We start from the raw sequence: 14,096 nt of genomic DNA on the forward strand, positions 1-14,096 counted from the left end.
AAGAAGAGAAATGGCGAAAGAAAGAAAGAAAGAAAGAAAGAAAGAAAGAAAGAGAGAGAGAGTGAGGTAGGGATACGGTACCTAGCAGTTTGAAGATAAAGTGCAGCTCCTCCTCCACTGTAGATCCTGGAAACAGTGGCCGACCCGTAGCCATCTCATAGAAAATACAGCCAACCCCCCTACACACACATACAAAACAAAAATTCAGTGCACTGCTGCTTTCATACAGTAGTTGCTACTTTTTTCCAGTGCTGAAATCTGACAAAGAGCTTGTTTACACCTTTCAACAACATTTCCAGATCATGTCTGGGTTTACTATGGCAAGACTCCATGTACCCTTTTCACTAAAGTGCATTTATAGTGTGACCAGATGAGATCAGATTTAGGCCCATTAGCACATTTCTTGTTTCCATTGTGCCTAGGGTAGGGGTCAGCAACATGCGGCTCTTTTACTGCCCTGTTGCGGCTCCACAGCAGAATTTGATTCTTAGATAAAAATAAAATAATCCTCCTTTATTGTAAAATAAAGCTCTGCTGATCGTTCAACACAGTTTTATCAATAAATGGTCTTAAACACGAATTAATGTAGCCTATAACTGCTATTTCACCAACTTTCAACTTCAAAGATTGGTGCACAGACTGCTGGTCACCATAGCAACGCAGACAACCTCGCCTAGCTAGTAGAGATATAAGAGAGAGATTTAAGATGAATATCAATAATTTGGAGACGAATGGACTTATCTGCATTTGTAATCACTCCAGCTGGTTTCCTGATGCGTTTTATCTGCAACGAGAAACTGTCAAACACTAAAAAGTCAGCTTCTTATTTGCCAGCTTCTTGTTCGAATTGTCCCATTCCACCTTAAATGCTGCAGCAGTTACATTCTGGCGCCTCAGGCACAATTTAGGGTAGGATGGGAAAATTCGAACAAGAAGCTGGTGAATGAGAAGCGACTTCAGTCTCGTAAATAGTCCAACGTTGAGAGACATTTTGGAAGAAACTATTCTACTTTTGTGGAAAAGTTTCCTGCCGGAGATGTGAAAAAGTAGCTATAGCTGAGCTAAAGCTTAAATCAGAGCAAAGTGAGTCTGCGTTTTCGTCATATTTACAGCTAAGATGGTAAAATGGACATAAAGTGTTGTGGCTCCCAAGGTGGTTTGATTTTTGTTGAAAGGACAAAATGGCTCTTCTTAACATTTGGGTTGCCGACCCCCGGCCTAAGGTAACCTATGGAAACATAGTATGCCACCTACCAGGGTATTATGTAGTGTCAAGTACTGGAAGAAATCGCTTAAAACAGCCAACTAATGGTCTTTATTAGTGGAAGAGAAGACTTTATCTTGCAGCTGCAGTCGTCACTACTATCCAGAGGACTTTTGGACATGGAAAGCTAAAGACCAGGAATACAGTGTAGAATATTAAATATGTTTGTATGATACTAAAATTGAGTGTTAATGTAAACCTCTAAATCAAAATCATTCATCAGACCTATGTGAGAACCGTCTGGGCATGGCCTAATATTCTGATTAGCATGTTTGAATGACAGCCCTCAGTCCAACACTCCTATGGCACTTAAGCAGACTTAAACACAACAGCGTGAGTGAGGAGAAATGAGTGAAATGTGCTCTACATATACAGGTGGTTCTGTAGGCCAACATCCCTGCTGTGTCCACTCACTTAAAACATTATCCAGCTTTTATGTGGCAAATTCTTAAAGAAGGTAAGGCTCTTATTCACTGTCCTGCTTGATGCGCATCCAGTAAATGCTGGCGTGGCCACCTGACCACACGAACGACCGAATGAATGCGCAAATGACATGCAGACAGATGAGCTAGCTTGCTCAGTTATGCTTGCTACGTTAGCTTTCACTTGGTTGTTAGCTTTCGTTTGGCAAGTTTCTCCAACTCGAACACAGCGAGACAGTTTTGTTAAAGCTTTGTAGACGTGACGACCCATATCACCCTTGCAACTGGTGAGGATACTGCTTATGTACGCACTACCCGAGATTAGGACCACCCAGTTTAGCTCAAAAGAGGAGAACTTAGAAAATGCATCACCCATTTAGTGGACAATGAAGCTATTCACAGGACATACTTTGTAAATGTATATTCTGACTACAAGAACAGGACCAACCTACAAACACAGATCTAGGTTCCCTTGGGCTTCAAGACTTCAAGGAGGTCACAGACAATGCATCCCATAATGCATGCCTGGTGTGTTTACACCTAGTTTTTCATGTGGAGAAGTGAAATCTGAACGTGATCTGATCAATGACTAATGCATGTTGATGCAAGGTGTAAACAGCCTCAAAGGGTCCAATCAGGGCTCCTCACCACATGTCAATCTGGGTTGAGTAGTCTGTGCTGCCCAAGAGGATGTCTGGTGGGCGGTACCAGAGTGTGACCACCTCGTTAGAGTAGGTCTTGGTGGGGATCGACTTGGCCCGAGCCAGACCTGGAGGAAAAAGCATAACAGAAAGGACTGTGAATGAAATCCTTTCACAGATCTCTGCAGAATGCCTGCTGATCCTTCAGACTTCAATAGACTGAATACAGCATCAGTGTTTTAGATATTTGCTAGCATGACAAATCCACTAATTAAATGTAATAACTGGAATACAATTCCCATGACATCTTAACTCTGTGAAGTTGCAGTTATTGCAGGCCCTAACAAAAGCATGTTATAATTTTACATGTTTATTCATAGCTCATCAAAACAGAGAAATTCTATCAAAAGTGCAGATTTGATACTTTTGTAACTCACTAATCAATTAGATAAGTAATTACATAATTGTTAGGGCTGTAATTCTGCTCATTTCAATGAATGTATTTTCCTAGTTTGTCCCATCTGTAGTAACGTCAGGCTGAAGCCCAGCCGCTTCTGCGCTGTACGTTGCTATGATAGAATCATCAACTGTAGCCATGCAGCCACTGTTGCTCTCACTGGACACTGTAGATGAAAACTGTGTTCGCTCTATTGAAATCACATCATTTTCGCGCCAGGTTCCTGTGAACACTGTGTTCACACAACCGATAAAAAAATGTTACTAATGAAGCGTCATTTGTCCACTTATATAGATATAACATATAAACATAACCAGTGAATAAAGGTTACAAGTTTAGAAACCAACCCCCAGCAGCAGGATCCAGCAGCACAAGTTCCACGAGGAAATTTTAAAGATTAACATAAAAATTTTGGTGCATTCTGATGCACTCTGAACCTGCAGTACAGGGGTGACTGCCATGAAAGTATTTAGTTCATTGAGTTCAACAATTACACAAAAAACTGTACTGTTTTCTGGGCATTAAAATTTTGTTGCTTACCATACCAAGGTCAAAAGGTCAACGTGTACAAAATTTGGCAGGCATCTTCTTTTGAGATCCAACGTCCATTATAAGATAAGGCCATTCTAAAATTTTGCCAATATTTTTTGTTTTACTGGCTCCATAATAAGCGCAGTGCTTGGCCCCGATTATTGCTATTTGTAATGTAATTTGTAGATGGTTATGATGGTCCACAGAAATCAGTGCAAAAATAAAAAATAAAACAAAATGGAAGTTGGTTCACTAACAATGATCATTTACACGTTAACCTTTAGCCCACTATTTGAAAGGTATTGAAAGAAGAAATCTGCATATGTGCAAATAAAACTGTGGCTCCCTTTTCACACTTTAGTCATTTTATTTTAGCTCTAATTGGCCCATAAAAATTAAGTACAATCTGTGGGTTGGCTGGATAATGAGTGTAAGTTGCTGATGTTCTGTGTTGAGGGAAGAAGAGGGACTTTCTCTCAGAATTCTCTGCTTGCAGTACCCCCTTCAACATACCCCACCCCATTACAACTCATTAAATCTACATGATTTACATGAACGGCATATTCATTATTCAAACCTTTCTTCAGGGTCAAATTTCAGCAACTATTATAAAATGCAACCAACTACATTAACAAACAAAGCATTACTTTTCTTGTGCTTTGCTATTCCAATATAAATCATTCTTAACTTCTAAGGGTTACTATAGGTTTCAACCTCAAAGGGTCTTTTAGCATCATAATGCATGAGCATGTGTGCGTGTGTGTAAACACAGACCGAAGTCGGCCAGTTTGAGCTCCCCGCGGTCATTGATGAGGAGGTTTTGGGGCTTGAGGTCTCGATGGAGAACTTTGCGTCTGTGACAGTAGTTCAGCCCTCGCAACAGCTGGAAGAGGAAGAGCTGCACAAACAAACACACAAGGTTAGCAAATACTGAGGAAGTGCAGTGGAGCAAACCATGCATTTCAAAATGTAGTGGGAAGTTAACGGCTCAAAAGAACACAGTCCATCAGCCCTGCTGTGATGAGATCACTGCTTAGTGAGTCCAGCGGCTCTCACCTTGACGTTGTGCATGTGAATGCAGTTCCCACAGTCATCTAGGTACTGCTTCAGGTCTTTGTCCTGAACACCACAAATATGGGATTAGAATGGACAGAAGGAAGGAAAGCAAAGCACACAAGTACTTAGGGTGTTTCTGCACTTCACGTTTCCAGTGTTCTCAGACCACTGAGTAATGCTTTTCTGTGCATATCACTGCTGTCAGAACAAAAACTTGTATATACAAAACAAAAAATTGCTATTACTTTTATTTTCTTGTAAGTTGCATTTTTATTGCTTGTTTATACTTTTTATATATATTTTTTTTTTATTTTTGATCATCTTTTTTCTCTTCTTCCTCTGTTGATTTTACTTTGTATTGAGAAGCACTTTAAGCTGCTTTTAATGAAAAGTAACATAACAAGTTGGACTATTTCTATCAGTCCATTCATCGTGAAACTTTAAAACGCTGTAAAATGCAGCTGGTGTTTTCAAATTATGTCAAAAAAATGAATAACGACAAAAATGGACATGGTTTTCTTCTGACAGCAACAATATGTGAACACACCAAACAAACTCTGAACCCTCTGAACCATCTCAAAAAGAAAACCGGATGGTTTGTGGGTGGTTGTTTCTAGGGGTCAACTGATTTGTCCATTATAAAAAAAACAAAACGGTCCCAGTCTGGTTGTGTTTTTGCTTTATGAGACTTAATGTAAATACAGCAAGGAGAACGGCTGTCTGCGAACTTGAGAAGAGACAGCAACCCTGGTATGTTAAAGCCACAAATATGACCTGTGACCTTACTGTGGTTAAAGGCTGATGCTAAGCATGCACGTGACGCAGAGTTAAACTCCCTACCCTGAGGTAGAAGCAGGTTCAACTGTAAGTTTGGTTCATTTAAAAAGAACTTAATGTGAAAACTCCCTTATTCACTGATGTTAAATTAAGGAAAACCACAAGCTGGAAACTGAAAGTGAACAGATCTACTGAAATTGATCCAAATCTGCGCAGATAAGAAGTGTGTAATTGGCTAACTGGGAGCGTGTGTTGGTGTGGACTGATGCCACATGTACTCATGCTTCTACACCAGTGTAGTGACTCACTAGGTACTCAAACACGAGCGTCAGAGACTTCTGCGTGTGGATGATGTCATGCAGGGTCACAATGTTGGCATGTTTCAGATCCTTCAGCAGAGAAACTGGAGAGAGAGAGAGAGAGAGAGAGAGAGAGAGAGAGAGAGAGATACACAGACAAGTGAAGAGAAAGAAAAGCAAAATTACAAATCACTGTACAGATTGTTCTGAATAAATGAATAAATCTTAATACACTGGTAATACAAAACATTACCCCTTAAGATCACTGAGGCAAACAATAACCGGTCTGAATTCACCTTGACGGAACTGCGCAGGCAGGAGCGTGCCAAAACATTTTGGTTGCGGGTGGGAGCGGGACAACAGATTCTGATTTTCTGCGGGAGCAGGCTGAAATCTTGCAGGAGCGGGAGTGAAAGAAACAGTCCCGCACAGACCTCTACACTCAAGCACCTCAGGGGTTAAACTGAAGTGGATCGAACTGGAGCAAAGCTTTAGTGTCTTTGGTTCATCTCAATGGCAAACAGAGCTGAGCTTCCGCTCTGTAATTTGATGAAAATGTAAATAATTTTGTATATAATGTTCGTGAAATCCATTTCACTATGTCATAAACTATGCTGAAAAATAATGTCTAAATACACATTTTCACTAATCACCATCAGTTACATTCATTTAGAGTGGCAGTTGAATGCCAAGAAACTTTTAATCCAAATCACATGTGTGTCTGTAAGTAGAAGAGGAAGTATTTTGTACATACAGTTTTGTTTTGCAGAAAGAAAACCTTTTTACATTTTTCCAATAACTTGCAGTGGATGCAGATGAAGACTAGTTGAAGCTTGATCTTAAAGAGGACTTGACTGTTTGGGTTTTGGTCTTGAACCAGTCTTGCTCATTATTGGACTCTGTCTCAAATTCACTTGAACCTCGCCTTGACTTGGTCTCAGCCCCCTTTAGACTCGGTCTTGACTTGATCTGTACTAGTCACGGTCTTGGACTTGTCTTGGCCTCGACAAAGGTGGTGTTGACTACAGCCCAGGTAATTATGTATTTACAGTAAGTCCTTCGTAAATTATCTGCTTAAGATTTGGTCATTACATTTTAAATACAGGGCGTCAACTTTATTATAACTTCATTCTCAAAATTATACAGCTTTCTCAGTCATTAAGGAACAATCTACAACACTGAAAAACATTTCAGACTGTTTTACAAGTTTGTACATATTACCTATGAAGCTATAAAGTTGTAGTATCTTAATATAATCATTTTATACAGGTAACTGCAGCAAAATTTCCGTTACTAAAAAGTGATTCCAAACTTTTGAACAACAGCGTAGCGTACTAAGACGTATTACAGTGAGGATGTGTAGAACCAGCCCTGGCGATTCCTGCGTCCTTTATCACCCTGGCCTGAATGCAGAACTGTGTTAAGCAGATGCAGTAGACAGGGTCTGGTCCAGAACAGCTCTATATTTAGCTGCCACGGTTTGGTACAGGGGAGTTTTTGGATTTTGTGTTTTGGGTTGTGACTCACCCTCTCTGATGGCAGTGCAGGGAGCTCCTTCCTCGTGTTCCAGGCGGATCTCTTTCAGAGCCACCAGGTTATCAGTGAGCTTACTGCGACCCTTATACACCGTGGCATACGTGCCCTGAAAGGCGAACGCACGTTTGTTATAGTGTACTAAATGTATGAAATAGGGATGTGAATTATAACCCTACAACAAATCAGTTACAATTTATTAGTAGCCTTCATTATGAAGACATTTAATCTGATTATTTTTGCTCACAAACACAAAAAACAACACTACTATACACACACACGCCCAAGAGACACATACAGATTGCATCAATATGAGATTTTAGCTCATTACCTCCCCTAGTTTATCCAGTTTCACGTAGGTCTCCAACTTCCCAAACCCGATCTCCGACTGCAAACCAGAACACATCTCTGTTACTCCACAACCACAGCCTGCACATCCAGCCACTGAGTTAGAGCCGCATAATGAATTAATATTTTACTGAATTCACTGGAACTGTATTTATATTCTGATGTTGGTGTCATTCTACATTATGCTATTACAAAGTGTAGAGAATATATTTAAAAAGGAGATTTCTCAAAGTTTCTGCATAATTCAGCCATTTTATTTACTGTACAAACCGAGCAGTTGACTTGAGTTTTATATGTAATGTTGATGAAGGTAAAATAGTGGTGAATCTTAAAAAATACATTTTCTTAACAGCTGCCTTCTTTGCCAAAAAGAAAATGGCAGTCTTGGGATGGTCTATTTACAATAAACGCCACTTGGTTTGACGATTACATTTTTATTTAACTTATTACATTTTTAAGTGTGGCACAAATGTCTAAATACTTTTTGAGGCCACTATGTTTTACCCTCATAAAAGGTCTGGAAATGAGCAGGATAAAACAGTAAAATGTGCAGCGCAGAGGAGAAGAAGAACAAGGACTAGGAAAATTCCCAGTTTTGAGCTCTTTTGGTGTTTCCTGACATTTTAAGAAGTCCTAACCCTCTTATTTCACTGTCTGCAATAAAATCCATCCATAATGCACTGTCTGACAGGGGAACGCTCAGTGAGGATTGTTCTGCGCTCTGCAGGGAGCTGCATCAGTGAAAGCTCCTCTTATCCATATCAGTGTACCCACAGCCAAAGCACTTATAATAGTGCTGATAATGTGGAGCTCTGTGCTTTTGGCTTTGACCCTGAATAAATAAGACAAGCAGGAACACAAGACAAAGACAGTGATGTGTGAGATGTGTGAGAGAGAGAGAGAGAAACAAAGACATTTCATTTATATACTTATATATCATTGTGTCCAAAGAAAACCAAGTATCTCCAAAGTGGAAACTTTACAGGAGAGAGCTAAAACGTGCTTTGCTTTCAACATAAGTTAATGTAAAGAGTTTTTATCCGAAGCAATTCTGGAGGATTTCTTTTGGTTCAATCATTGTGACATTTTCACATGATGTAAAGGACAGACGCTGAGCTCAAATTATGCAGAAAACTAAAAATAAAAAATAAATAAATTAAAAAAAAAAAGAGATACTTGTTATTTTTTGGACATCAATATCAATACAATATCACTGCTGTTGGAATAAAAATTTGTATCTCCATTTTTGCCATTTTTCAGTTTTTGACATCATCTGAAAATGCCTGTTGCCCTTTATATTGTGTATAAATTTCATGATGACTGGACCAAAAGAAATGATGCAAAATGGAAAAAAGTCTTGGTAAAACAGTCTGGCTCCACTGACTTACATTAAAAGTAAAGTAAATTCTTTCCTTCTCCTGTAAAGTTACCATTTTGAAGACAGAAGGTTTTGTTGTAACAGCAGTGATATATTTATTCATTCATATATTTTTAAAAGCCACTTTTGGGCAATAGATGCTAAATCACAAGCAAATTTAGATGTCCAGAGTAAACGTCCATGTAGTGTTAGATTATTAGTAGATCATTTCTGAGCACTGAAGCATCCTAAACTGAAATCAACAGCACAACTGTGGCCCAACACAGGCACTGAGAGAGAATTAGAGAGTCAGACAGTACTGCAGTGGTCAGTAGTAAAGACGGGGAGTAGTGAGCAGGATAGAGAGTGGATAGCAGTAAGGAAAACGGAGTGGTCAGTGGTATCTCAGTAAAGAGAATTTGGTCAGTAGTGAATAACAGGAGAAGGGCAGTTTCCCCTCAGTGAAGTTACCAGAGAGACCCTGCGGAGCCGCCTGCTCAGCGGTTTGTCGAACAGCGGGCTGTTCAAACTGAACTTCTCCAGATAACCATCCGGCAGCCGGATATCAGCCGGCAGAGACAGCCTCTTATTAATGTCCTGAGAGGAAACAGAGACACAAGACAAAACTTTAGCAGTAAAATCATTAAAGGTTTCTTTTAGCTACATCACTGCAACGACCCATTCTGATATTTAACCCCCTGAACTCCAAGCTTATTATTTAGAGCTTATTAATACTATATATTTTTCAGTAACTACTATGAAACCAATATGCAAGTTTTTTAATTTATGAAGGAATAACAGTGTGGGGCTGCATACAAGCTCAAGAGTACTGTGCAAAAGTCAGCGAAGTTAATTATTTTTCAGGAGATCTTTTTGAGGAGATAAGATACAAGAAAAATACAAGAAACTTGTATAAAATTACCTTATGTTTCTTATAAGATAACCCACTTGCATAAAGAAGGAGACAGTCAAAGAAAAATAAGTTAAAAAACAGGAGTTTCCAAAACTGAAAATTATTATAATTGCAAAATCTGGTAGAGTGGTCAGTAGTATAGTAGTACAAGACAGGGAGTCCTCCAAAGTGTTAACAGAGAGACCCTGTGGAGTTGACTGCTCAGCTTAAAGTTTAAAGCTTTCATCTTTGAGAGAGAGGAGAAAATCGAGCTGCTTCAGATCTGAAAACATCCACAGGTGTTTCTGTCCATCCTTCCACTGTGAGAAGACGGCTCAGCGCAAGACATATCAAACAAAGAAGCTGAGCAATGTACTGACCACCCCAGAGTCCAGACCTCAACATCACTGAATGAGTCTGGAATTACATGGACCACCAAAAGCAGGAAATGCAAACAACTTCTAAGACTGAACTTTGGAGGTGTGGAAAACATCCCTGCAGATTTCTTTGAAAAACTGAAAAACTAAAGTATCTAATGAAAGCAAAGCCTGAACACAGCAAATTCTGAAAATGTTCATATTATATTTAGTATTGCATGTTAAATATGTTTTCATGAAAAATTAATAACTGTAAATCAAATAACTGAAGGACGTTCTGTGACTTTTGCACAGTAATGTGTGTAAACAAAAACTACAAACTACTATTAAGTGACTAAACAATGCAAACAAAACACACACAATTCAGGACCTGAATTAGGAAACACAAAGCGTTGATGAGTGAGCGGAGGGTTAAGCGGTCACCGTGCGGAAACAGTCCGCTCTCTGCATAATTTACTCCCAGCTACACCTGTCTGTCAAAGCGCATTAACACTCCTTTTATTGAGCCCCTCGCTGCCAGCTGTTCCTCTGCAGTTCTACAGAAAACAGCTCTTCATTTCATCACGACTGCATGCATCATTTACAGCACCCTGGACCAGCAGAGGTCCTAAGGGAGGGGCTGGGGTGCGGATGTACCTCAGTGGAAATTTTGCGTCCCGGGTTGTTCCGGAGCCGCACCCGGACCGGACTGTGCACCTCGTCAGATGAGGTGGCCGAAGCCTGGTCGCTTTCTCCATCAGAACCCATCTTCACATCTTCATGGACTATCTCTGCATGCGCACAAACACACACACGTACACGCAGGTTAGGAAACTGAATTCATAACAGTCTGTTTACCCTTTTCTTTTAGTTTCAGGTGGTTGTAGTGCTTTTTGTTCCAAATCAGGTCGTCCATTCCAGCCGTAAGAGGCCACAGTACTGGATAGTTAAGCCATCTCCCTGCTTTACTAGATTAAATTGTATTATAGCTTCATTGAAATCTTGAATTCAACACCTTCAGCTACAAACTGACAAAGAACCTTACACTGTTCTACTCCACTGCACTCCAACAGTCCTCAGTACACACTCACCTGTCCTGCAGGCTGCCCTGCCTAGCTCTCATTTGCTTATGAACACATCTCCTGGGCATTAAATTACAGAACACCTCCTTTCTCAGCTGTACTCATGGTTCACCAACAGACTGCCTCTCTGCAGCTCTCCAGCAAATAAAAGTCTGGTCAGGAATAAAGAATTAGAGTAAAGGCTTCACATCTACATTCAAAAATATCCTTTTAAAGGGCCCATAACATAGAAATGAGTATGTAGTATGTAAACGCGGTTCACTCCCCATTTTACACAGTCCATGTAAGGAAATTAAACTGTAAAACAGGCTATTCTGAATTCAATGTTTCTGTGATGTCACAAAAACCAACACAATTACACATATCCACCTATTCAGCCTACAGCAGTTTAGCTCCGCCCCTTTACACTAAAGTTACAAGAAGTGTTTTAGCCCTGCAAGAAGTGCAGCCAATCACAACAGAGCTCATTTACATATATTGGTCTCAAAGGCACAGTAACTAAAACAGTCTGTTGAATTCTAAGGGATAAAGAGAGGTTGGAAAATAGTCATGTAAAAATGAATTGCTATTATATAATTTTTAAACATCATATGTCAACCTCCAAAGTGGGGAGAGACTTAAAAACAAGAATAATGCAGGATATGGGCCCTTTAAACCCCTTGAACATTCATGTAAACAAAGCTGAATCTGTGTGTGCTTTTATGTACTAACTGAATTACTTTAATATTACAGACTACTGAAAAATCCATGTCATTTCATACTGGCCTGAAGAGCTTAGAGTATTTTGGTTGTTCACCTGACAGAAGAAATACGCTTCTATTTTACAGTTCACGTCCTACCAGCTCCACTTGACAAAATGCAGGCCTATTTTTTCTCACTTGTGCTCAAAGGAAACATTAAGTCCACAGAGATCCAGTCAAATCACGCAATCCCACCGTTTATAGTATTCTAAACTATATTTAAAGGAATAATTAACTAATAAGAGATGATCTTGTTGGTGTTGCAGCTCCTGTGCTGTACTAACTGTGTTTAGAGGAGATACTTCTCTGATGCAGCTGTAAAAACCTGTGATCTTGGTTTCGTTTAAATAGAACGATCCGCTGTGTGTGTTATCCATTTTTAAACCAGCTATGAACGGTTTCATTAGAAAAGAAGGGGAGAGGAAAAGCCGATCTTCCCACCCAAAGGGTGATGGTTCCTGCCTTAAGTGAGAACTGGATCCATGACAGTACTCATAAGGTTCAATACACTTACTTATTTGAGACAATTCATCAAACTTCCTGTCTCCCCATGGTTTATCAGACTCCTATCACACATTTTGCACTGAAGCTATAACTTTAGTGGCTTAAAAAGAAGACAAAGCTTCCGTACACTAAATACGGAAATGAATAACAATAACAAGTGAATATTCAAGTGTTTGAATTATTCTGGCCAGCTCTGCAAATTTCAACACCAAAGCAGCAACACCTAATAAATGTCTTTGTTCCAAAAGCTTTATAGCTGATTAGCTGTCTTCATTCTGTATGCATGTTATGAACATCAGCACTTCTTGATGAATCTGCATTCCACTGCAGTCAGACCCTGGCGTTCATGTGGTTTAAGCCACACCCACTTTCAGTTTGTACTTTGAACAGCAGCATCATTCAGGAGCTGTCAGGATCTGTACTAGGTTTTGGTACTGGTGACTGTAACTGCTGCAGTCTCTGAATGAGAACTACAACCCCAAAATGTAAATAAAAATGGAATGCAATGATATGCAAATCATTGAAACCCTATATTTCATTGAAAATAGTACAAAGACAACATATACAATTTTGAAACTGAGAAATTTTATTGTTTTTTGAAAAATATATGCCCATTTTGAATTTGAGGCCAATAACATGTTCCACAAAAGTTGGGACAGGGGCAACAAAAGGCTGGTAAAGTTGTGTAATTAAAAAAAAACACCTGGTGGTTAATTGGCAACAGGTCAGTAACATGATAGAGTATAATATAGAGTATGATATGAGTCCTTCAGAAGTAAAGATGGGGAGGGGTTCACCACTCTGTGAAAGACAGTGCTGGCAAAGCGCTGCCGCCTTCTCTGGGCCCGAGCTCATTTAAAATGGGCGAAGTGAAAAAATGTGTCCTGTAGTCCAACGAATCAAAATCTGAAATTCTTTTTGGAACTCATGGACACTGTATCTTCCAGGCTAAAGACCACTCAACTTGTTATGAGTGCACAGTTCAAAAGCCAGTTTTCATGATGGTATAGGGGTGCATTAGTGCACATGGCATGGGTGACATGCACATCTGTGAAGGCACCATTAATGCCGAACAATATATACATATGGCAACATATGCTGCCATCCAGATGATGTCTTTTTCAGGGAACCCTTGCTTATTTTAGCAAGACAATGCCAAACCACATTCTGCATGTTTTTCAGCAGCATGGATGTTTTAAAAGAACCTGAGTGCTAAACTGACCTGCCTGCAGTCCAGACCAGTCACCACTGAAAACATTTTGCGTATTATGAAATGAAAAATATGGCAAATGAGACCCTGAGCTGTTGAGCAGCTGAAATTCTATATCAAACAACAATGAGAAAACATTTCACTTTCAAAACTACAGCAACTGGTCCTCCTCAGTTCCCTTACACTTACAAAGTGGTGATAAAAGAAGAGGTGCTGAAACGCAGTGGTAAACACACCCCCGTCCCAACTTTTTTGGAACATGTTGTTGGCATCAAATTCAAAATGGGCATATATTTTTCAAAAAACAATAAAATTTCTCAGTTTCAACATTTGATATGTTGTCTTTGTACTATTTTCCTTTAAAAATGTGATTTACATGATATGCATATTTGACATTGCATTCCATTTTTATTTACGTTCTACACAGCGTCCCAACTATTTTGTAAATGGGGTTGTAGATCGGAACGCTTACATTAATCAGCTTTAAGGTAAACTGTTATATTTTGCAGAAAGTGCGAGTGGACTGTGGTTTTAAATTCTGCAGTGCTGAGAGCTGCTGTGTTATTTAACGCTACCACTGTTATCTGCAGTAACTCTCAGCCCAGCTCCCCCGTCCCCCTGTGTCAC

General features: G+C 39.6%; 1 protein-coding gene across 2 annotated transcripts in view; it reads right to left on the minus strand.

The window, feature by feature from the left end:
* cdk16 (cyclin-dependent kinase 16) overlaps positions 1-14,096 on the minus strand; it is a 62,219-nt gene that overhangs the window by 18,386 nt on the left and 29,737 nt on the right. For both annotated transcript variants that reach the window (XM_036579500.1, XM_036579498.1), the window contains 9 exons: positions 10,591-10,724; positions 9,157-9,282; positions 7,312-7,368; positions 6,975-7,089; positions 5,457-5,551; positions 4,372-4,434; positions 4,090-4,213; positions 2,335-2,455; positions 82-179 (listed from right to left, as the gene is read on the minus strand). In XM_036579500.1, coding sequence (XP_036435393.1) covers positions 82-179; positions 2,335-2,455; positions 4,090-4,213; positions 4,372-4,434; positions 5,457-5,551; positions 6,975-7,089; positions 7,312-7,368; positions 9,157-9,282; positions 10,591-10,724 — 933 coding nt within the window. The remainder of the gene's footprint in view (positions 1-81; positions 180-2,334; positions 2,456-4,089; positions 4,214-4,371; positions 4,435-5,456; positions 5,552-6,974; positions 7,090-7,311; positions 7,369-9,156; positions 9,283-10,590; positions 10,725-14,096) is intronic.

Source organism: Colossoma macropomum, unplaced genomic scaffold (genome assembly GCF_904425465.1).
Source record: "Colossoma macropomum unplaced genomic scaffold, Colossoma_macropomum, whole genome shotgun sequence".
NCBI lineage: Eukaryota > Metazoa > Chordata > Actinopteri > Characiformes > Serrasalmidae > Colossoma > Colossoma macropomum.